Source organism: Eriocheir sinensis, chromosome 28 (genome assembly GCF_024679095.1).
Source record: "Eriocheir sinensis breed Jianghai 21 chromosome 28, ASM2467909v1, whole genome shotgun sequence".
NCBI lineage: Eukaryota > Metazoa > Arthropoda > Malacostraca > Decapoda > Varunidae > Eriocheir > Eriocheir sinensis.
The window spans coordinates 14053995-14079582 of NC_066536.1; the positions used below are offsets into that span (position 1 = coordinate 14053995).

The following is a 25588-nucleotide window of genomic DNA, read 5'->3' on the forward strand; positions in this document are numbered from 1 at the left end:
AAGGTCGAGGAAGGGTACCAGAAAAAAATTGTGTATAGAAGGAAGGCTATGGTTGAGATGTAGTGCGTTAGCCACCTGGAAAATTTAAACTGGTAGGCAGTTAAAGAACCATTTACAAATAAAATTTTCAATGAAAAATTGGGAAAAAAAGGTGACCAGCAAACTTGGTACTAGCCAGGCACCTCAGGGCAAAGTAGAGTTTCAGTAATGCTGATTTTACCTGCAGTGTGCTGTTGGAATGATGCAGTAACAGAGTTGAGGGCTGATTGTATTTATCTTCTGGTGCAGTTTGTGAAAACTGTTGATAAATTTTGCTTCTAGTCTCTTGGACTGGCACCTAACAGTTGTCGAGCTAGGTGAGATGACTGACACACTGGCTGTACACTGAATGATTACTCTTCATGGGGAAAAGTCATGGAACACAGCTAGTTATAGTAATGGGATGATTATAGTAATAATGCATGATTGAACACAAGGTGTTTTCTAAAACATTTGCCAAACCAAGAACAGAAGGAAGAATATGGCAAGATATGAGCTTTACTGCGGCAACTGTGCAGCTCAGATTCAGTGGTGCATAGCTTCAGAAGGTGCTATCTTGGTTGGATTATGACAGAAGAGGATTTCCTCTGCAAGTCCCTGATTTTTAGAAAAGTTATTGCCTTGTAATGTTAGTGTTTGGTCTTGGCAGCAGGGTGGTGGTGGTGATGGTGGTGGTGGTGGTGGCTGTGGAAGTCCCGTGCTGACAGCATTGTGTGTTGCAGGGGGACGGGTCCGTCATGTGTCCGCTGTGCAGGAAGAGGTTCCAGGGTCCCAACCGGCAGTATGTGCTGACTCGTCACCTGTCCACCACGCACGCTCTGGAAAAACCCTACCACTGCCCTCACTGCCCCTACCGTGCTGCCCGCAGAGACCACGTGTCCCGCCATGTCAAGATGGTGCACACCCCCAGGCTACATGCCCTGGCTGCTGCTGCCACACTGGCGACACTCCCGCACCAGCTACAGGAGGAAATACAGCAGCTGCACCTCATTGGAGAGGCTCAGCAACAACAACAGCAGTCTCAAAATCTCTCAGAAGTCCAACAGCATAATGAATAATTTGAGAATACCTCTTGTTCGCTGCCTCCCACCTTGGTGTATACTGCTCATGTAGGGTTGTTGGGAATGGCTGTGTTGGTGGCGGTGTTGATCCTTTATTATCTCTGCTAGGCATCATCTGGAGGTGTTGCCATGATGAATTTGAAGTTCATGTGGAAAGCAAAACTACACATCAGTTTCTGTTATCCCCCTCTGGCAGACTTGTTTGGGTTTAACATTGAGGTACTATTGGGTGCCCTGCTTACTGTGAGACTGATGAAGTGTGTTGTTACAGGCAAGTGTTGGCGGGAACACTGGGAGCCCTTCGCTGGTGGCACCCCTGCAGGAAGTAGCTGGCCAGGACGGCTGCGCCTCGTGCGCAGTGTGCGGCAAAGTGTTCAAGGGCCATAAGTACAAGTTCCGTCTGCGCCGTCACATGATAATCCATACTGGGGAAAAGCCATTTGCCTGTCCTTACTGTCCACATCGAGCAAACATTCGCAACAATTTGACGCGTCACATATTTTTCCAGCATTCAGTAGGGCCTCCCACAGGTGGGGCCCAGTCCTCACCTCTCCCTGTGTCCACCTCATTCACACAGGGAATAAGGCATGGGTGCTATGATGTAGAGCAAGAGCATAAAGATACAGAAGAAAACTTTAGAAATTCAACATAAACACAGTAGCATCATCTTGGAAACAGGTCAAGAGAACTAAAGGGAGTGTTGAAGGGATGCCAGTCATCAGAACCCTTACTGTAGATAGAATTGCTAGTGATATCATTTGCATCAAATGAATGGTGACAGAAGTCTTACTGTCTTCCAGAGGTCATCCCTCTACAGTCTTGGGAGCAGAGTTCTGCACCCAATGAAGACAGAATCCTCCTTGAACATGGGTTTGTGTCCACTTCAGCAGCCCCCCTTATTGCCCACCTCAGGTGAGCCTCCTGCACGGGAGGCATCCATGCAGTGTGAGGTGTGCAGTAAGGTGTTCAGCGGTCCAAAGAGGCGCTTTCTAATGGAGCGCCATTTGCGGACCCACACAGGAGAGAAACCATACTGCTGTCCACACTGCCACCTCAGATTCAACCAAAGTGGGAACCTAACGCGACACACTCGGCTGGTCCACCAGCCCTTCACACCCTGAAGCCTGGTGCTCCTTATTTTAATGTCACACAGAATTACTAAGACTGAAGGTCCATTACTTTATTTTTAATTGATAAAGCAACATTGATTATTGCCAAACTTAATATATATGAAATAAGCATTTTTCCAGTATTTTCACAAATAAGTTAACAGAAGGAAGGAAATGGCAGCATTTTGTATCCTATGTTTCCATGGTCAGTTGTACAAACTAGTTTTAACTTCTTTTAAAAGTTGTGCAAATGTGTAACTGTATTGTACTAAGTGATAATAAATGATGGTATTTGTGTTATTCTTGTGAATTTTATCCTTTGCTTTTTATATTTAAATAAGTTGCATTTAACAGTACACACTTATGACCATCAGACTGCTGGACTGATTATATGGATGAAACAACTTTTGATCTGAAAAATTCCAGTTTTTGATGGGCATCACGTAATAGCTAAAGGTAGCAAGAATGTAGACACTAGCAATGGTAATTACAATAATCTTTAGAAGACACATGTAATGAATATACTGCAAAGTTGCACAACATCATGTGGTAAATATTACTACTTTCCAGTAATGAAGCTGAACAGTATAATATACAGAAAGGTAAGAAGTGATAGTGGCAGACATGAGGGTGAAGACAACCATCTTTTTGTAACCTGCCCGGCACACCAGGTTTAGCATTACTGTTGTCAGACATTTAATTTCACCCCAGCCAGGTCATCAATTTTCAGTTTATCAAAGCATTTACCTAATTTTCTCGGCAAGTCCTGATTCTCATGTGAAGGTTCCCCTTGAAAGGGCTTTTATAACTGCAAATATATGTACTGGTGCACTTCCTATGGTCAAGAAAAAGATAATGAATACACATTAACATCCAGAACGCTTATGAGCAGACATTACACTCGTTCTTCAAGGCCCTACGTGAGTGGTGAAGCACCTATACAAAACAAACCTAATGTAGTTTACGGCTTCTAATATAGTTAGCAGCTGCAACTTTTTGCCCACTCAAATATCTTTTTGTAAGCCTTTCCTGCCAGTGGTTTGATTGTTCATGTACTCCACCTTTTCCTTAACATTGTGTGACATCAGGCCTGAGTGTGACTGAGCCATCAAATGAGTGCTTCAACCACACTGGTTCTCACTATGGCAATTCTAGAATGGCCAATTTCATCCAGTAAACTGAAATCTGCAAAATAAGGTTCTTTAAGTTTGAGGGGTTTGTCGGTATTTAGTATATGAAAAATAAGGTTTCATCCTTTTATTGTGAATTTATAAGCTTCTCTGCAATAAAGGTACATAATTGGGGAAAGAAAAAAAGCATCATTTATCTCAGCAGTGTTTTTGGATAACTTGAAAAACTTCAAACAAGGGAAACATTTCCCTATGAAGAGTATCACCTGACTGAATGGCAATGTTGTCTACCAAGGCAAGCGTTAAGGTATTGTTGATAGAGTATTACTTATCTGGATACCAGTGTGGCCTTTCTTAGGTTCTGTGATTTAAGTTCCTTCTTATTCTTGCTTTCTGGTTTGTTACTAAGGTCATAATTGACCTCACTGCATTTGCAGGAAATTGGTTAATGACGATGAGGATGGAGTTTCCATAGTGTATGATGGTGGTCAGAATCCAAGTGAGTGATGTACCTCATGCGGCAACCCTCGGCAAACACCAACAGCCTGTCCTTTATGTTTCAGGACGGAGGCGGTTTGCTGGCAGCAGCTGGGGGAGGCGGGGGAGAAGGTAGAGGCTGGGGAGGCCGAGGGGAGGCCCAGCTGGCAATTCCCCTTGAGGGAGATTCACTAGGCTTGAGGTGCTTGCCTGGAAATGGCTCAGAACTGGGCTGCCCATTCTGTGGCTTTATCTCCCGGGGAAAAAACTTCCGCCAGAATTTGCAGAATCACCTGCTAACGCACACTGGAGAAAAGCCGTACCAGTGCTCTGAGTGCCCAATGCGCTGCCTCAAGAAGAGCAACCTGAAGAGACACATGCAGCGGCAGCACCACACTCTCTCTAGCGTACCCTTGTCCAGGGCTGCATCTGGGGCTAATTTTGATCAAAATATTCGCTGACATTCATTGGGGCTGACGGTAGCTGCTGTCTAAGCCTGGCAAGTCTTGGTGAAGTGTGCTGTGAGGCATAGAAAGTGCGTGCTGTAATGGTGTCAGCGAAGGTGGTTCCCTGACAGTTTTTGAAGCATTTAAAAGAAGCAGCTGTACCATTCTAGTCTCTTCTATTATGAAGGTTGCTGCAAATAGTTTGTTGCTCTGCCATGGAATTGGTATACTCTTGCTGTGGCTGATTACAGTGACTCCTAACAATAATGCAAACTTCTTGCATCAGTGTAAGCCTAAATTCACCCAGACCTGAAATTAGTAATGTGAACCAAGAAGATCTTGAAACGACAAAATATGGCTTGATGTGGTTTGCACATTTATCTTTCCTGGCGGGTACAGTCCTGTGTTGTTTCCTGTGTGGGAGTTGCTGTGGCTATCAACGTGCTCCTTTTGGCAAGGGAGACTGAGGTGTGTTTTTTGTTCTGCAGGTGGGATCCGAGTGCGGGATTTGCAGACGTTCTTTCATCCGAAAAGCTGATCTAGAACGCCACGTGCTGACCCACACAGGTGACCGTCCACACACCTGCCCACACTGCAACTTCGCCTGCAACCGTAGGAGCAACCTTTATCGACACATCCGCAGTGCCCACCCCTCACTGCTCACCCCCCACCACATCGCACACCTTGACCACGATGTTCATAGGCCCCCTGTTGCCACCCCTGCCCAGGAGCACTTGCAGTCCAGATAATGAAAGTATAAAGGCAACTACTTCACCAACTGTGAAGTTTGCAGGAGGAGAAATGGTTGTGATAAAGCTGGGTGTTCCTTGATGAGGGTGAGGATGGGCATGGTGGTGGTCTTAGTGCAGTGTTGTTGTTGCAGGTGATGCTCTGTCCCTACTGCCAGAGGAGCTTCTCGGGCGTGGGCAAGAAACAGCGATACGAACGCCACGTCATCACTCACACTGGCGAGAAGCCCTTTGCCTGTCCGCTCTGCCCCCTGCGCTGTAACCGCCAAAGTAACTTGTACCGTCACCTTCGTCACCACCACCATGCTGTGGTTAACCAGCCGGAGGCTCCCTCTTGAGGCCCTTCACACCTGGAAGTTGCTTCTTCTGCCAACTCTTGCCATTCATCTGTAAACTTTTTGTGTGCGTGAGAAAAAGTCCTGAAATTATATTTCAATATTTATATGTAGAAGAGATGTTATGTTATTGCAATCTCTAGAGGACAAAGATACCTCAGAAGAGGAAATTATTTTGTTTTCATCCATTCAGTAAGATATTCCTCAGCTATATTACATATGTATTGAGTTTTTGGGAGAGTTTAAGTTATTCTGGACCCCTTTCTGAAGTATGAAGGCAAATAAATTGTTCAGTTTTTAAGATAATGTCAGAAAGTACAAGTACTGAATCTTACCCAATGTTCTCAATATATGTTTTGAGATTTTCTTGTCAGAAAAGTATTTTTATAGACCTTAGTTTGTCTTTATTTTTACTTTCACATATCTGTTTGGTTTTAGTTTCGCTTTTGGAACTATTGAGTATCATTGTATCACCATATATGAAAATTTCAGTCATGTCCTAGCAAATATTCCGTCAGTAAGAAACCCTAAAGTATCCAACTCTTGGGGGTTTGAGTGTCAATACACACTCCATTTTATGTAGCTACTGCTGCATAAGTTTTGTTGATGCCACTGTCACTGTTGTATGTAGGCATGTGTATTTGACTCAGATTGAGTTTATGGAGCATTGAGGCTAAATGCAAGTGTCAGTGAGAAGTCTGATATTACTGAGCTTTTTCTCTAAAAGATCCATCTCGGAGAATGTTATTGCTAAAAAGATGGCTTTTCCAGAATCTTTCTCTGCAATTCATTTTGCTGTTAAGTAAAATAAAAATAAAAGAGAAGAGTTTGTCTCAAAGGATTTGAAATTCCTTTACCATGACCTTTAGCAATGTTATCAGCATTGTCATCATTGTTGTCATCATCATCATCATCATCATCAGACTCATCATCATCACCATTACCACTGCCATATATATACAGTATAATCATCATCATCATCACTGACCTTTTCCCTCTTAATGTGGAACTACATCATAATGACTAACCTTCAAGGTAACCATTTAAATTAAAAACTCAATATAAAATCACTGAGAGTGTGGCACACATTTTGGGCAGGGAGGGGGGCGTGGAGGCCTGCGAGGAGCACCTGAGGAATGTGGGGAGGGGCTGGCAGGGAGGCAAGAGGGTGAACCTAGAGATTCCCCCCACCACCTTTGGACTTTTAATTTGTTCTTTTTAACATTGGACAGATTGTTGATTTAGCTATGCCATACTCAGCGCTTGAATCCGCTACATTTTTTCCAGCTTCCTCACTACTTTGCTGGCTCATGGTTTGATTAATTGAAAAAAGAAAAGTATTATCTTTGCTAAATACCAAAATCTGCACCGCTGAAAGTCATCCCTCAGAGCGTCTGTTGGCTGAATTTTCACTTCAGTGTGTGTTGTAGCAGTTTCATCTGTTGTAGCTTCTTAATCTGATCAATAACAACTTTGTAATTATTAACATCATTCAGAGAAGCATCTGTTTATTGTAGCATGTATAAACTGGAAGAAGTTTGTTCACCTAAGTTATGAAGAATGCCAATATGTTCCCACCTTGGAATACATCACTAAATATGAGCTAAATAGCTTAGAATTCTGGCAGGCAAGTGCATATATTTTTTATTTATTTTGTATTAAGTGAAAAAAGTAAAGTTTAGTGTGCCAATGACCACTTGGCAAGAGACAGTCCTTCCTTTACTCATGTGATGAGGAACTTCTTGATAAGGATTTCTTTGCAAATGCAGTTTGCTCTCCAAATGAGTGCTGGATTAAGTGGAAAATTATATATGAAGAAGGTGTGCATTTGAAATTATGCACTTTATTTCATATGCCACACCCCAAGACCTTGCAATACTTTTCCCTCATTTGATGGTCCATTGTGACTTGTTTTGTACTCACAGTATTGCTTGTGAATGCATCCATGTCCCTGAACAGTAGCAGTGTTGCGGTGGTGTGCTGGTGTTAGAGCTGCCTTGTATCTTGCAGGGTAGAGCTGCCCCACACCAGGAGGGCAGCAGCGGTGGTGGTGGTTGTGGCGGGAGCATTCGAGGACCTGCCCCCCTCTCTTGCCCACACTGCCCCAAGACCTTCAGTGGGCCAGGACGCCACCAGCTGTATGAGAGACACGTAATTGTGCACACTGGGGAGCGACCTTTCAGGTGCCCTCATTGTTCCTACTGTGCCAACCAGATGTCCAATCTGAGGCGCCACGTTAAGAGCATTCACTACGCCCAGAATGCAGCTGGCAACCTCCCCCCCCACCACCAAAACCAGCACTTCGGCAATGCTGGGCAGCAGTCTCACTTTTCTCGGGAAGTAGGCCAGCAAGTTGTTCCTCTCTTGCATCATGGTCAGGATCTCTCTGGTAGAAGTTCAGAGCAGCAGCAACAACAGCAGCAGCAGTACTCCACTGTTCCCGGCAACACTATACAGCACCAATTTAATAGGGGTGGCAGTGCACCCAGAAACTGAGGATATGACTATTAGCTTCATATGAAGAAGGCAAGGAACCCTTGTTGTGTTTTAGACCCAAGGCAATGTATCCTCATAGAAATGAAAACCCAGTAGTAGCTCTGAATATCACAATAGAGCTGTTCACTGGTGTGGCTGTGCCTTAGGTGTGTGTAGTAAGGTAACCACTCAACAGACTGCCACACCATATCCATTGGTAGTGATAAAATCAATTCTATAACTTGATCTTTAAAGGTTGAGATGTGTGCAGTGAATTTTTTGTAAAAATCTATAATTTTGAGTTCACAATGTGCAATGTTTTAAGGTGAAAATATCTTAGTTGACCTCCCCTCAAATTTGGAGGTTTCATGATCACAAAATAAGCATAATATGGGTTATGAGGGGGATTATGTAGGTGGAGATCAGTGTATGGTGCAGGGGTGCGGGGGCCTGGTGACTGTCCATAGACTCAGCTGCTGCACCTTTGTATGGCTGGGTGGTGCATGCTGTCCTACCTGAGCAAACTCTTACTGTGCTGTCTGAGGCATGATCAAGACAGCCATGAGCATCAGAATGTCAGCATTGAGACTGAGGGCCGCTTTCACAGTTGTTTTGTTTGTTTTGATCTTAACAATGTCAATGATCGCTGCTTCAGAATTTCCACTTAAAACTGGCCGATGGGGTAAGGGCGGCTGCAGGGTTAGCCTAGCCCCACACCTTACCACACACTCTCAACACCTCTCACTTCCTCTGCAGCCGCCACTACCCCATAGGCCAGTTTCACGTGGAAAACTATAGCGTCGATCAGCGCCATTGGTAACGATCAAAACAAACAAAACGACTATGAAAGCGGACCTAAAGAAGCTAAAGGAAGAGGTTGCAGCTATGGTTGTTGCTACAAAATTAATGCACAACCAAAATGTGTCTCAATCTTTGGCTCCATCAGTCACCTCCAACCATAATATATAACTTGTGCTCATAAGACATGGCCAGAGTTGTAAACAGTAAAGATAACTTGGAAAGAACAATTATACTATAAAGACAAGCACAGTCATGGGGGCCTCTACTCTGTGTCCCCAGCTGACGTGAAGGTTGCTACAAGCTGGTGGAAGCCCCGCACCAGCCCTGCAGCAGACCACTCAGACTCATCCTTCCACTGCCTCATGTTTTAAAAATATACGAAAATGGTATTAAGGCTAAAAAGTACATTGTAAAGTGATCATGATGATCATTTTAATTGCTGTAATCTTATATCTAACCCACGCTCCTCTGATGCTATATCACTCTCCATGCCATATATATTTTTTTTTTATGAACAGATGTGTAGGTCCTGTGACATGCTCTAGTATTATTACAAGACAATTTTTTTTCATACAGTTTTAATATAGTAAGTGTCAGTGTCTTCAAAACATAACAGGCTATGTGTTTATCAGACAGTCGGAGGGATAGTCACACATTCCTCATTGTTATTTATCATATCAACCACAAAGCAAATATTTTAATTTACAGGAAATAGTGGGATTTGATAAATACCTGAATACGTGTACTACACAAAAAATGTTCAGAATGTTTACTGTCAACCCTTGCCTAACATGAGTTTGGTTCCTGAGCCAACAGATTTGGCACTCGGCAAAGACTTTTATATATCTTAAATACCTAACATAAAAGGCTTAAGTTCAATATATACTTAACATGAAAGGGCTGAAAATGACAATTTTAGATTATTACATGATAAATAAAAAGATTGCCAAAGTGTGCACTAGCCTTATGCTGCCCAAACTTTCTCTCTTCATTTGTCCAACTGACTCTGCTCAACAACCTCTGTTTTGTTAGCTAGAGTTAGCACCTTTTTCTTCTTATTATTATTTGAGGTGTTAGTAGACTTCATAACATCTTGTCTAGCAGACATGGTTGAATAAAGTTGATGAAAATGAGCACTGAGAAGCACGACACAAAGTTATACTAGCACACTGGTTACAGCAGCGTGTGTGAGACTGGCTTCTAGAACACGACGCAGGTCCATGTATGTGAGTGGTGCGGGCAAGTCCACTTGTCTGCTGGTGCGTGAAATATTGCTCTCACCAGATAGCACTTGCTCACTCATGTACCATGCTACGTTAGTGGTAAATGTATAGTTATGCTCAGCCTCTATGTCTCTTGTCTCATCGCAAGTCTTACCTATTAATTTAAGCTTCTAGCTTGATCAGCACCTTGTACCCACCATCTTTAGTATTGATGAGATCACTTACCTTAATTTCTTTCAGATGCTCTTGTTCCTATTGGGAAGGTCTGAATCCATTTGGATGTTTGCAAATCACAAACTGCCTCAAAAAGTTGATTAACTCCCATCACTCATGCTGCTAAAATGCTGTCGTTATTGGTGATTGATTACTTTTCAGTGCCAATAAGTTACTATCTGTAAGTAGCAATAGTTTACTATCTGTTAGGCTGCATTGATGGTCTTTGTTGGCTTAAAAATGAGTGTTTAACTAATTTTGTCTTCAAATGTAATTTAGGGGTATATTTTCATCCCTTAAAAATATGAAAGTGAAAATGGTATTGTGAGGTGGCAGCAAAGCTACACTTTGGCTGGGATTTGTGGAGGTGATGAACCATGTCGTGTTGGGCAAAGTTTTAGATATTACTTGGTCGTGTAAACTTGGATTTCATGCTCAGGAAATTCATGTCGGGCGAGGGCAGACATTATGGTGTGTGTGTGTGTGTGTGTGTGTGTGTGTGTGTGTGTGTATATGTATGTATGTATGTATGTATGTATTTTTTCTTTTCTTTACAAGATTACAGTATGATATCAGTTTAAGAACTTCTTGGAAGTGCAGTGTTAATCACCATACACACTGTTACTTAAGGAGTGTGATATTTAATTAACTATGCACCACAGCTGTGGGTGCAGCATGAGATGTGATTATTGGAGGAATTTTGCCGCAAACGCTCTAAGAAGGTCCTGGCTGAGTGTAGCTGTGTTTTCCAGGGCTTGGCTGTCCGACTTGGAGAGGTGGCTTCGCTGGTGTGTCCAGTGTGTGGAAAGGCCTTTGGGGGCCGCAACCGTCGACAGATTCTGGAGAGACATATCGCCACTCACACGGGCCACAAGCCCTACACCTGCCCACACTGTCCCTTCCGCTCATCTCGGCAGGACACCCTCAAAATCCACATTGCCAGGATGCACAAGGACGTGGCTGCTGGAAGCAGTGGTCAGGGCACCAGAGAGACGCAGCCCCGGATGAGAAACAGTAGCCCACGAGCCATTAGAGACCTTATGCTTTTTGACCATGGAAACTTATTACATGATGCTGTAGTGCAGCAGAGGGAAACATCACAACAGAGGGAAAGTGCACACCACCAATCCCAGACCCTGACAGCTGGTGTCCACCAGGGCCGACCAGGGCGCTGAAAGGCAATACAGATGTGCAAAGAAAGGCTGCATATTTTCTTGCCAGCCACTGTTCATCAAATCAATACTATTCATCTGTTGTGTGCATGATGTTAAGATTTACTCCTAATAGAAGAGGGTTTTGGATGAATGAAGGGCAAAGATTTTGAAGGTTATAGGCGAAAGATTGGTATAAGGAGGTGCTAAGGACTGTCTTGGGTGTGTTGCAGGGAATGCGGGCTGCTCCAGCGCTGGGAGGAGATGGCATGCTCAAGGTGGCCTCAGTGGTGTGTCCTCTCTGTCAGCGGGCCTTTACTGGAAAGAACCGCAGACAGCACTTGGAGAACCACATCCTCACTCACACTGGGGAAAAGCCATTCCCCTGCCCCCATTGTAACTATCGCTCAAGTCGCAAGGACACTCTTCATTCACATCTTCGCAAGTGGCACCCTTTGCAAGATTAACCTTGGCTACTTCTCAGTGTGAGGTGCTGGATCCAGCTTCTCAAAGAATGACATGCTTTGTAATGAATTAGAAATGAGTATTACAAGGATATTCTGGCACTTTCTGAACCATGAATGTCATAAATCAGAAAATAATGTTTATTTATTATTGAGAGAGAGAGAAAAAAAAAGTTTTTTTACTGTTTTTACACATCTTGTACAGATGATAGATTTTTTTGCATGAAGAAAATGATGTGTTGGTGCACTGTGATTCCACTCCTGCATTATCAGTCACTGTTCCATATTGTGCAGAGCGGGGAGTTGCTGCTGTTTTTGTGAAGCCTCACTCCAGCACCAGACACGGTTAGATTTCAAACAATTTCACCGCCAAAATTTTGGCTCAGAGTACCAGAGCCAGTCTTTCATACTAAACTAAGCTGTCATTGTTTAAAGAAAATGATAAATTGGGATCTGCATTGTATATTAAGTTATTTGTTTAAAGAGAATTGAATAAATATTGCATATGATCAGTCTCACTTTCATTGTCACTCTAATTTCCAAGAAGAGAGCTTTGTGAGTTGAATGTTATACTAACTATACAGGGAACTGTTCCTTTCCTACCACCCCCACCACCACCTCCACCACCACCACCTGCTCATTCTCCTGCTGGTGCTGCTCACTTATTGAGTGCTTTGTATCTGAGTTTAGGAGGATGTCCTAGTCTGTTTTGTTTGGGGTGCCTGTGTTACTTAACTTGAAATACAGAAATAATACCTGTGAGTTACTAAACCGATCAGAATCTTCAAATGAAATACATTTACATTAAAAACAGATGTGCACTGTTGTACATGTTTCAGGGAAAAGTTGTGGCTTGGAACATTCTCCCATAAGTTTAATATCTTACTAAAGACATGTTATCCTTGAGGTAACAAGTTATAAGTGTACAAAGCTTAATAATGATTACATAAACATTGATTGATAACATGTAATTGATATATTACAATCTTCAGTGCAGTGGATTATAGTCCTAGTAAACATGTTGTAAACCCCGGTATAGCAGTAAAGGTGTGTGGTGCAGCTAGACCAGGAACTGACCCAGTGCTCCTTGGCAGGTGAGAGCTGTGGCTGTGGGTGAGCCCCTGGAGGAGGCCATGCTGCGACCAGCAGCCAGCACCCAGGTGCACCCTTGCAACACATGTGGCAAAGTCTTCAATCGAGCCTATAACTTGAAGACTCACCAGCTCACTCACACTGGAGAGAGGCCATTCACTTGTTCATTCTGTCCATATCGTGCAGCACTGAAGGGGAATGTCACCAAACACATGCAGGCACGCCATGCGGACCGCCTCCCCCAACCAGGTACCACTAGTCTCTTGGGGGGAGAGCACCTGTGACAGTGCCTCATACTAGCTTGAAAGATTACCCTTTTCCTTACTACATTGCTCACAATGAGTGTATAGGAAGGCTTGGGAAATAGATGCAGAAATAATTGTTCCCCTTCAAGCATTCATCGTCATGACCATAACAAACTGGTCAGCAGGAATGAAAACAGAGCTTTGCCTTAGTGGTCCCATCATTCATGGAGTGCATACTGTGTGTGTTGATGCCAGTGGAGACCCAAAGTCTGTACTGAAGCCTGACTTATTTTTCCTGCAGGCTGGGGCGTCATCCAACACTACCCTTTCCCACCTGCTGACGCGGCTGCCCCCCGCACCCAGCCACACCCTTCGGCTCACGACAATGCAGGACAGGGTTGTGGGCAGTGAGGCTGGTCAGGCGTGCCCTCAGTGTGGCCGCTCCTTCCTGAGGCCTGTGGATTTAGGCCGACACCTTCGCACTCACACTGGAGAGAAGCCGTTTGCATGCCCTCACTGCTCCTTTCGTAGCGCCCAGAGTGGCAATGTGTACAGGCATATCAAGATGAAGCATCCAGAGTTAGCTGTGGCTGCCACTCAGTGAGCAATGCAGGGCTCACACACGATTGATTAGCAACTTATGGAACTTTGGCTGCCGTTTTATGCAGAGCTGTAAGCACCTTACCCTTTCCTCTAAGTACCACTACTGTTAATAAACCCCCTGTGTGCATTTACCACCAGTAAGAAGTGAACAGTCTTGCAACACTAAAATAAATACATTAGGTGGAATGTCACTGAAGTTTAGTGTCTGGAAACAGATTCAAATGGCAGCTTAAATTGCTGATTATGTTGGTTTCTCTCTGTTGTAGGTAAACCCAGGGAGTGGTGGTAATGATGATGAGGGAGGGAGTAAGGCTGCCTTGCTCCCATGCCATCCCCAGCAGCAACTGCAACAGCAACACCAGCAAGAACAGCAGCAGCAGCAGCAGCAGCAACCTCAGGATCAGCAGCAAGTAGAGCTTGCTGACTATCAGCAGTTTATCGATGGCAGAAAACAGTATTCATGCCATTTTTGTGGTAAATGGTTTACCACACCCTCAAAAGTTGTTCGTCATGAAAGAACTCACACCGGCGAAAGGCCATACAAGTGTCCTCATTGCCCACTCTCCTTTAATCAGCGAGAAATATTAAAGCGGCACCTCAGATGTATACACAAGATTCCTACCTCATGGTGATATATTATTGTATTGATGTAAGATTACCCTTAAACAAACCTCTGAATGTTGTGTACCTGTGGGGTTGTGGTAATGTAAGTGCCACTTAACATTACTGCTGCATTACCACTGACAGCAACGGACTGAAGTTCCCAGGCAAGAGTGCATACTTATACTGAACTTAAGCTTTTTCAAGTTCTTGTCAAAATGCTCTATCTCAGGAAGGCAGCGATGAGAGGCTCAACATGTGGAGATGCAGGTATTAGACATAGTGCTCCTCTAGATTAGTGTGACAGATATAAGCAAGAAGAAAATTAAAAGTAGGAATAGTAATGGTGCGAAGAAGCATACATGCATTGCCTTAGTTACTGCAGTCATTACCAAGGTGTGTTGCTCTTCTCTAAGGCTGTTTGTTATACTTATATTACAAATTTTGATTGATTTTACGGATTTCTTTATTATTTCCCTGCTATTCGTGAATCATTTATGGAATAGTGCATCGGTTATCTCTTGTGATGAAAGCTATTGCTACCTTTCTACATTTTGATGAAGCAAAACTTGTGTGGTTATGCTTGAACATTTCTGTGACAGAGACATATGGTGATCAGTACTCAGGGAAGTCAAGCCAGCGAGTCCTCGTGCCTCACCAGAATGAGGTAGAGGGCAGAGGCATGACTGTTGTATTAATTTTCTTCAGTTCAAGAACTCGGAGGCATTTGAATTAATTTCAGTATCATAGAGGTTTTATCACTTAACAAGAGCCATACTCAGAATAGTTTTGATTGCATGATTTGTTCACAAGTTACAAAATGTTGACATGACTGAAGTGCAATGCAAATGTATTTTGTAGTGTTGACAAAAAAGCTTGAATTTGCATATATTTTTGTGTGCTGTGTTAATACCACATAAAAGGTCGTTGGTTAAGATGTTTGTTCTCAACCCTAATTTGGACCAATAATTTTACACTCTAGCAACATGACTTTTTGTTTCTTTAGGAAAATATATTTACCAAACTTTGAGATGGAAGAATGTATGGAAATAACTGTCTATACAAAGCAATGGTAAGTAATGCATTTGCAAGTTTCAGGCAGTGAGTTATTTCTTTCATGAAGAGACAGATGTGGTGTAGGTCTTCCTTCACGGGCTGTGTGTGTGTGACTGGTCTTGAGGGGCTGTGCTTGGCCTGTCATTGCCTTGCCTCTTCTTCAGCTGCAGCCCATGCGACTCCTCTCCCTTCTAATCAGCACTATTTACCACGTCTTTTTACAACTTATTATTCTGAAAGAAATATAAAAAGGAAATGTGGAATTTTCTCAGTAAACTCACTCATGGAGTCATCAATTTTTTTCCTTCTCAAATTGTAAAGGGTTATTTTACTGGTCAGTATAGTTTCTCAGGAATGGAGAGTGGCAGTGAATCCTGGTTACTGTCTCCCCATGACTGACACCACTGTTCCCCACAGGCCAGTGTCAGCGAGGCCAGCAGTGGTGGTGGTGGTGGTGGAAGTGGTGGTGGTGGTGGCGCTCGCTGCGACTTCTGTGGAAAGGTCTTCCGATGGCCTTGCCTTCTGCTGCGCCACATTCGGATACACACGGGAGAGCGGCCCTACTGTTGCCCCCATTGCCCATATGCCGCAGCTCAAAAGTTTGATGTAACGAAGCACATTCTTGCCATCCACCTGGACCAGATTCGCCAGCCTCCCTCGTAGGTTGTCACCCCCTCTGGATCTGGGGCATTGTACGGTCCTGTGTTCCTCTCTGGCCCTGACCTCTTTCATATGACTTCTCTATTAATTATTGACAGTAGAAAAGCATGGCACTAGTTCACTCTAAAAAGATTACTAACTTTTATGTCACCATACCCTGGTGCAAAAATAAACATGTCAGTTATTGACAACATTGCACTCTGGTGAGATTTTTCTCACTCCTTGGCACTGCTGCAATTTTCTGGTGGGACATTTTCTACATCTAGACTAGACAGCTTCTATTTACAGGTGGCAGTACAGGTGATGGTTGTGATGGCAGTAGTAGTTGTGGTGTTGGCAGTGGCAGAGGAGGTGGGGATTGAGGTTTTAGTGGTGGCAACAGCAGCAAGGGGTGGTGGTGGTGGTAGTGGTGGTAGGCATAAACCTATGTCATTGATCCTATAAATGGGGAATATTCAAAACAATATGTACATACAAGTATATATTTTGAAGTAATACACAGATATGAAACTCACAAAGGAGTGTGTTGAGAACTTTTCCTGGGAAGTTTACACAGTTAAGTGTAAGGTGTTTTCTCACCACAATGAAATGCTCAGATTTTGTTTCTTTTCTAGAATGTCTCGTGCTCTTTAATGACTGCTGTGCTAATCATGGCCTGTGCCCTAACATTAGTTATTGTGAACTACTCAAACAATTATTAACTTTTGTCCATTGTTAGTGTGTATAATGATGCTTGTCCTTTCAAAAGCCTGCCATTCATTTTCCTCATTCATTTTCTGTGAAAACAATAGAATGCCTAATGTGGCATAGTCAGCTGGATTTGGCAGTGCTTTTCACTGCTGGCATTGCATTGGCAGCACTGTGCTGCTGTTTGAATGTTGGGTTACTGATAGTGATCTCTCCTCTCACAGATCGCACTGAATGACTTGCTGTTGGCTGGGGGGCCACCACACCCTCAGGCAGGCCACCAGAAACAGTCCAAGGAGGCCCAGTGTTTTATTTGTGGCCACAAGTTCCGCTGGGAGTGGCTGCTGAAGCGCCACATGCGAACTCATACTGGTGAAAAACCCTTCTCTTGCCCTTATTGCCCCTACCGTGCCAACCGCAAGGAGATGATCCGCAGTCACATTCTGCACCGCCACCACAGTTGAGTGGCAGCAGCACGAGGGCAGCTGCATTGATCACTCAGCCTCCAACACCTGCACTTTGTGTAGCCCATCACAGGGCTTGATGTGGCAGAGGCTGCAGGCCCAGTAAATTACTCTTAGGATGTTGTATGGATTTAGAATTTGACTTGAATAAGGAACCTTGAAAAAAATATCACTTTCTTATTGTCGTAGAGACTGGAGGCTCAGAGTCATTCTGTTCTCTTTGGAGAGTTGGAGGGAAAGGAGAGATGGAGGGAATGAGGAGTTGTGAAGATTCTCAAAGTTTTGTCTTGTTTTCAAAATGTTTTACTGGGATAAGTATTGGGTACACTTAGGATAGCACAAATTATCATGAGTCAAGAGGTATTAAAAATGCATTGCTACTGGAGACAAAAGGGTCCTTGCTGTATGTAGCTTCCTTCATTCACTGTATAGTTTTGGCATGAATAAGTAAGAAAAAGTTTTTATATTTGTTCTTTTCTGATCAAGGTGTGTTTTCATTAAAGTGTTTGGAGTAAGACTTCTTTTTCATTTTCACACATCAGTTCTTTGCCGAGGTGGCCATCCATGAATTGCTCTGTCAGTGGAGTTATTCAGCTGAGTTTTTTTTTCTGTAATCATTGTCATGCCTTTTGGTGAATATGGCTACTGATTATGAATGGGAGGAGGAGGAGGAGGAGGAGGAGAAGAAGAAGGCGGAGGAGGAGGAGGAGGAGTAGGAGGAGATTCTGTAATGAAATGAAGCAACAATCACAATCACAGAGAGATATAAGCTTTGTCACTGGCATTGGGTAAGTGTAATAAATCCTCTGTTGTATATTGTAAAAATGAAGGAGAAGAACTGACAAATTACTAAAATATCTAATGGAACAAGCAATATGTGTGTGTGTGTGTGTGAGAGAAAGAGAGAGAGAGAGAGAGTGCAAAATGATGGAGGACCTGTACTTGTGGGTAACTTGGGATCCTTTTGGCAGATGAGTGCAGCGGGCGACTCACCAAACAGCAGTGGTAGCAAACTGTACCCGTGTGAGGTGTGCGGTCATGTCTTTAAGTGGCCGTACCTTCTGGCCCGACACTACCGCACCCACACTGGGGAGCGGCCTTTCCCTTGCTCGCACTGCACCTCCCGCTTTACCCGCAAGGAGTACCTCATCCGACACATGCTCTCCTACCATCCAGCCTTGTCTTGTCCAGAGAATAATTAAGGTTGTGTGAGGTTAGTGTCCTTCAGGGTCAGAGGGATTTCACGGGAATGGATGTGACATGATTACAGTTCATGTCTTGTTTATTTCAATCTTTTTTGCATAGAGAAACACATTTGATGGGAGCACATGTTCACACTGTCTTACATCATAATCACTCATGCATACATACTCACACATCTAGGTAAACACACACACACACACACACACACACACACACACACACACACACACACACACTGTAAAGAGGTATGCTGGGAGGAGTGGATGCAGGAGAGGGTTAAAATGTTGTGGGGTGGTTAGAGAGATTGCCAGGGCTGAGAAAAGCATCAGAGAGAGAAGTGGGGTGGTAATGTTGCTTATTGGAAAAGGGAGTGTATAGAGGGGGCGAATTCCCACATACAGAATCAGATTTGTAAGAAGTTATAACAAATTTGATCGGTAAACAAAATTACACACATTTCATCGGATTTTGGTTTTGCCTGTCAGTCCCCTTTTGTCAAGATTAGAGTTTTGCATAATTTATGTTCTGCTTGCTTATTTCATTGTCACAAAGGTACAAAGGTAATGTTAAATAATCAGTTGGCAGGCTAACAAATAATGATTAGAACAAAACTTTTGAAAGAGAACAGGAATCATAAACATAGTAATGTCATGAATAGCAGCCTGCCACTCTATGAAGGGAAAAGTGTACAATCCGTGTATCTTGCCAGTTCAAACATACTGTTCAGAAACTTGTTGTCTCACAAAATATTTAGAGAGATAGCCTACAAGCATATAAAGTGGAATGGAGAGAATGATGCTGGGTACTACATGGAGTGACGAGAAACAAGTGGTATGGATTTGAGAAAACTTGAAAGTCAAAAGAAAATTCAGTGATTTTTAAGAATGAGAAATGGACTTTGTAAGGCCATATCATGTAAAAAGATAACTGATGGACAGCTAGAGTAACAGTGACAACGCCAAGTTGGAGAAGTCAGAACAAACAAATTCAAGTGGTGAGGTAAAATTAGATAATTTGCTGGACAGGAAGGAGTACACAAACACCAGTCAGAGAGGTGGAAGACAATGAGAAAGTCCTCTGTCCTGCAGTTGACTAGTAGTGGCTCAAGAAGATGATGATGATGATGATGGTGATGAGTGTTAGTGTGTTAGCTGACTATGTAACCAAGCTACATTAATGTCAACATATTTTCTATCGTGTCATTATGAAAGGCTGTCACAATGAAATGAACTTCTTGTATCACCCATATTTCAAATTAAAAACTGAATTCTCACATACTTAACAGTCAGAAAGCTGTGGGCCACTGATGGGGAGTTTGTTGTTTGGGAAATGTTTTTTTTTTTCAAAATAAAGTGATGACCAATGGATCAATAATTTACTCTAAATGTTGAACTGTAAGAGTCATCCAGTAGTTTTGATGCTGATGGGATAAACTGGGGCCGCTGATGTTTTATGGATCACCTGACCTAACATGTAAAGTAGGGTCGAGTATTCATTACAGCCTCATGTGATACTTGTCTTGGAAGCTACACAGAATTTTATAATCACTTGCAACATGCACCAAAAGGGTTCTGCTCATGTGTCTTTCATCTTGCCAAGAATTAATATTTCACAAGGAAGGGACGACTGGACACATAATGTCCAAGAGGGAGGCAGGGCCTGTGTGTTGTCATTTGTAGCCAAGAAGCAGCACACTTCCTCCCCTCACCTGGTGTTGCTTCCCACAGGCACCGCTCCACCTGGCCTCCCCATCAGCTCCTGCCCCGGGTCAGCTCTCCCCCAACAGCGGCAGCCACCAGTGCCCTGTCTGCGGGAAGAGGTTCAACTTCCCTTCCCTCCTTGCACGGCACATGAGGATTCACACTGGAGAAAGGCCCTTCCCGTGCCCTTACTGCAGCCACCGTGCCAACCAAAAGTCCAACCTACAGATGCACATCAGGACAAACCACGGCTTTGTGGCCAACCCAGGACCCCCGCCGCCATGAAGACTGCCAGTCCACCGCTGGTCTGAAGCCCTGACAGCCCTGATTGTCTGAACAAAAGCAACTCAATATTTTTTGTTGATGCTAATATGAATGTGGAGGAGCCTTATTCACTGAGTTTCAAGTCACTTGTTAGGTAATTTATATTTTCTTAAAGCTGCAGTTGCATGTTTTACTTTTCATAATTCTTTAGTTTATATGTTTATTATTGCAAGTTTTATGTAATGTTTAAAATGAATTTTATAAATATTTTTGATTATCATTATTTTTGTGATGAAAAGTCCATTGATATTTCTATTTACATTGAAATTCTGAAGAGTTTGTTAAATTTCTTTTTTGTGGATACATTCATGGATTGAATTTTGTGTCAGTTGGTAAATAGTTTCAGAAAATGAATGTTTTCGTTTTACAAACAAGTGGTTTGAGTTAATCATATTCATACAACTATTATATGAAATAATCATCTTCACAAGAACATCAACATTCCATCAGTGTACAACATTTATGGTTTTGTAAGAGTAAAATGACAGAACTACACTGCATAGTTTTTCACCCTTAATGTTGATAAAACTCTATGTGTGGCTTTCACGAGGGATGTGGCGGCATGAAAAGTTATTTGGGAATGTTTGCTGCTCATAATGACAATTACTTTGGAAAAGCTTGAGCAAAATCTGTGAAGCGGAGTATGCCTAACTTTGTTATTTTCATTTCTTTTTTCATTCCAACTTTTAATGAATATACATCTGATTATATATTTTATTCAAGACAACAGCTCTCTCCCTCTTGTATGAACTTCAGTAAATATTATCATTCATATTTTGTTTTCTCTCGTTTGTTTACATGTTGCTAGAATGTTATTTTGTGATTATTTTAAATGTTACTGAGACTTGCATCAGGAAACATTGTACAAACACTACTACACACGCCATCCATGCCCAGCACTGTGGAAGCCCATCATCAACAAATGGCTGAATAAGAAACTGGGCAACTTCAGGCTTTTGAATTCTTAACTGTTCCTTAGACTGCAAACTTGGGAATTGATAATAATAATGACAGTAATGAATATGATGATAATGATGACTTGGGCAGTTTTTGACTTTTGATCCCATACCTTGGTGGACAAATGGAAAGAATCATCAGTTTGTGGGTGACTATATATACATAAACAAGAAGTTACTATAAGAACAGAAAACACAGGGAACCTATTCTAACAGCTCCTACTTGTCTCCTTCAGGTGTGCCAGGGCCCTGTTCCTGTTCCTCAGGGGAAGGAACCGCCGTACACCTGTCACGTGTGTTGCAAAAAATTTTCCTTTCCCTCTCACCTCAAGCGACACATCCGCATCCACACCGGGGAGAGGCCCTATGCTTGCCCTGCTTGCCCTCAGCGCTTCACTCAGAAAGTCCACCTCAAGATCCACATGGGTTCCCACTATGGCGTCGAGGGTGGAAATAAAGGCTGAGAGAGCTTTGAGGAAAGGTGTAGGGGATTCTGAAGATAGGTAATGAGGGGAAGATGAGCATATTGGGTGAAAGGGACAAGTCCCTGAGGCAGAGGACAAATGTGTTTAAACAAAGAAGAAGGCTGAGGTATAACTGTAGGAGGGTGTTTGTGAAAAGGGAGGATAAGAAATACCTGAAGAAAGGGACTGACATTTTAAGTTGACACAGAAGAAGGCTAAGGAAGAACTGTAGGAGGGTGCTTGTGAAAAGGGAGGATGAGAAACACTTGAGGAAGGGGACTGATGTTTTAAGTTGACACAGAAGAAGGGTGAGGGAGAACTATAGAAGGGTGCTTGTGATGAAATGAAATGGTGATAACAAATAAACTGAGGAAGGCCTAATGGTGTTGAATAATGATAAATAGGGAGGACTTGAATCATGAGGACAAAGAGGGTGAAGGGGAACTTTTGAGAAACCGTAAAATGGGAAAATCTGTGAAGACAACAGTTAGTTAAGCAAAATCACTGGACTGGGATTATAGATTAAACTTTTTTCTAGTTCACAGGATTGATCAGCTTGATAAGTGGTTCATGCTCTGTTGCTTGGGTGCAAATGGTGGGCAAAAACTGATGGGTCTGAGGGCAATATATATTAACCCGGTAGCAGCGACGGGCCAAATTTGTAGCTTCACCGTGTAGCAGTGACGGGCCAAATTTGTAGCTTCACCGTGTAGCAGTGACGGGCCAAATTTGTGGCTTCACCGTGTAGCAGTGACAGGCCAAATTTGTGCCATGATATAAACCCCCCAAAATAGATGATGCATAAACTGATCACAAATGCTTTGATATGTGTTATGAAATGGTTTGTGTGAGTGATTATTTTTACTCATTTTTCTCGCTTAGAGGGACCATTAAGAAACATGATCCCCGCTGCTACCGGGTTAATGTATGGATATAGAAATGGAAAGTTGTCCTCATAGTGAATATACTGCACATACTTATATTGTTGCAGATCCAGTTGCTGATAGAAAGTTTTACAGTATCAGGCAAAGTGCAGTTATTATTTCCATTTTTTTAATTCTTGGCTGGTAAGATGTCCTCATCCTACTGAACTCAAGGCATCATCTTATTATAACACATGATCTTAACCTCCAGGGTATCTTGGAATGCCCAGCGCCAGGTTAAGGGGATAGGGGTGAGACTCTTACCCTGCCCCGTGTCTTGTATCTGTAGTGCTGCTGCTGCTGCTGCTGGTGTTGTTATTCCATTTGTTTGCTGAGCCTTAGACATGAAGCAACCAGTAACAAGTCTGGAGTCAACTCAGCTGATAATTTTAGAGAAATAAATAAAATACTGAATGTTGAGGATCTTTTGTCTGATAGTTTCTGTATTTTAATGGAAATAAGTACAGCAGGGTTAAATAATTAGTTATTCTTTATTCATTATTAATTTATCTATATTTTCACCTCTCAGCCTTATTAAGGCATAAAAAGTTTAGTTTGGAGTCCATGCAATAGTGACAACATATGTAGTGTGTGCAGTCTGAATAGGCTTGGAGCTCGGCAAGCAATAACCACAGTAATGGGAGGGACACTGCCTTCACCTGTGGGCATTACCCAAGTGGAAAATGAAGAAGAAAGGCTTGAGGTAGGGTACAGGAGTCACACTTGGCCAGAAATTCGTACAGTATAGTGTCATTAAATGCGTGGTTGATATCTGTATCTATATGTGAATAGTTAGTATAATAAACTATTTGTAGAATAATTTTAGCAGGACTTGCATGGAAGGGGTGACAAGCAATGTCTGTTACCAAACCTAATGGTGTTGGCCATTATACAAGCATCATAGTATGTGATGCTGAAAAGGTGTTACAAGGATAACTAAATATGCTGCTAACAAAGCCAACATTTTATCAGTCACAGAGCTAACATTCTCTCCTCATCTTTACAGGAGCCAACATATGCTTGCCAGACTTGCGGCAAGGCCTTCCTGTACCCGTCACACCTAGCCCGGCACACCAGGATACACACGGGGGAGCGGCCCTATGGATGCCCCTACTGCCACCAGCGATTTGTGCAGAAGGGACACCTCAAGAACCACATCCGTGCACACCACAGCGAGATCGATGAGGGAGTAGCCGCCGCAGCCATCGAGGGTCAGCCGAGAGGAGCAGAGCTGAATGACAGTGTTCCCGTGGTGCGAGGACCAGCTGGACACACAGGATAAGTAGGGCTTTGAAGGGGTTGAACTTTAGTCTTTCCTTGGGGCAGCAGAATGAAGATAAAAATGTGTGAATGTGAATCAGTGAACAAGGAAGTAAATGCACAATAAAGGTGAATGAATGTGTAAAGGAGGCCAAGGGGGTGCCCACAAAGCTCATGGCTCTAGCAAGTCAATGCATCCCATTGTGAGGTACATATGTTATGCCAGATTTTTGTAGTGAAGAAAAATGTATCGGAGTCTAAAAGTGGTTGTAATTCAGTGTTAAGTGAGAGGCTTGCATTAGCCGTTAACTTCCTCACCATGGGAAAGGTAACAGCTACTGCGGGCCTCTCACTTTACACTTACTTACACAAACTTTTGGACTCCGATACACACCACAAAAATCTGGCGTTACACATATAGGTAACTCTCGATTTACGCGAGTATTGTGTCCTTGAAGAGGTCTCGTAAATCAAAAGCAATGTAAATCAAACAAGAGGTAGGTTTCTATCGAAGAATAAATATTCACTTCATTCAGTGGAGAGAGAGAGAGAGAGAGAGAGAGAGAGAGAGAGAGAGAGAGAGAGAGAGATTCATTTGGATTTTGGACCCCGCATTATTTTAAAAACGCGTAAACCAAACTCGCGTAAATCGAGTTACTTGGAATGGGAAAGTGGACTACATGGAGACTGAGGGATCCCTGGAGTGATGATTTAGTCTGGGGAAAGGAAGGTGACCCCCCCCCCCCCTCCCCCTTCCAGTGCATGATCTGGCTGACTGATTAACTGATATATCTTCATCCATGTGTGATTGTACGTAGCAGCTCCTCTCATATGAACACAAAGCTTTGAGTACTCCATTTCATTTGATTCATGTGATCTGTTACTGTTGGGTGATTGATAATGGTCACAATGGCGATGAGGATGGTGATATAGGATTTCAGCGTGTGTGTGTGTGTGTGTGTGTGTGTGTCTTAGGTATTTTCAACGTTACCAGTTTGTCGTACTTGGCGTATTGTTTTTGCTGATTTCTGACCAAAAACTATCGAACCCACAAAGATAACGGTATGCATTTATGATCATTGTTAAAATCGGTAATTATTGATGCTCTTTTCTGGAATATTTATGGGCCAGAAACCGGAAAATACAATGTTATGTGTGCGATAATCTGGTAACGGTGGGTATTTTCCTGAACACAACATTCACTATTCATTATGTTTTCATTCACCTGTAGAAAGAAAACTATTATTTTGTGTCAATAAAAGTACCTAGATAGAGAGAAACATACATGTAAAGATGCAACGTTTCCTGAGCAGCATGCCTGATTTCATGTAGTTTTATACCTAAGTTATTAAATTTTCAAGTTAAGGTTTGTGTCTTTTTCACCGAGCACCGAACACTGAACTTTGAGGTAGAGGGCAGAAGACCACCAAGAAGGACAAGGAAGACGTGGAGAAAGGTGGTGGAGGGAGATATGAGGAGGCTGAACATCACGGAAGAAATGGCTAAGGACCGGCACAGTGGAGGAGGCTCATATCTCGTCCAACCCCACCATAGGGAATAAATGGACGTTAAACGATGATGATGATGATGATGTCTTATTCACCGTAAGTCTGAGGTGTTAAAGTGATTTCCATGTGACTTTCATTAGCTTATTATTTAAAGTAGGTAAGTATTGTTT

The 25588-nt window shown here is 42.8% G+C and overlaps 2 protein-coding genes across 18 annotated transcripts in view; one reads left to right on the forward strand and one right to left on the reverse strand.

Annotated features, from left to right (window-relative positions):
- The window catches only part of LOC127004601 (longitudinals lacking protein, isoforms A/B/D/L-like), a 56129-nt gene extending 30854 nt beyond the window's left edge, over positions 1–25275 (forward strand). The window contains exons 5-6 of one of the 17 annotated variants that reach the window (XR_007757896.1): positions 13312–13682; positions 13880–14028. Coding sequence is in view for 16 of the 17 variants with exons in the window: in XM_050872544.1 (XP_050728501.1) it covers positions 7357–7842 (486 nt within the window). In the remaining variant the exon portion in view is untranslated. The other 16 variants (XM_050872585.1, XM_050872574.1, XM_050872556.1 and 13 more) reach the window with 16 other exon arrangements.
- LOC127004602 (uncharacterized) overlaps positions 23768–25588 on the reverse strand; it is a 58729-nt gene continuing 56908 nt past the window's right edge. Inside the window, exon 6 of the mRNA XM_050872594.1 lies at positions 23768–23915. The gene's annotated coding sequence lies outside the window, so the exon portion shown is untranslated. The remainder of the gene's footprint in view (positions 23916–25588) is intronic.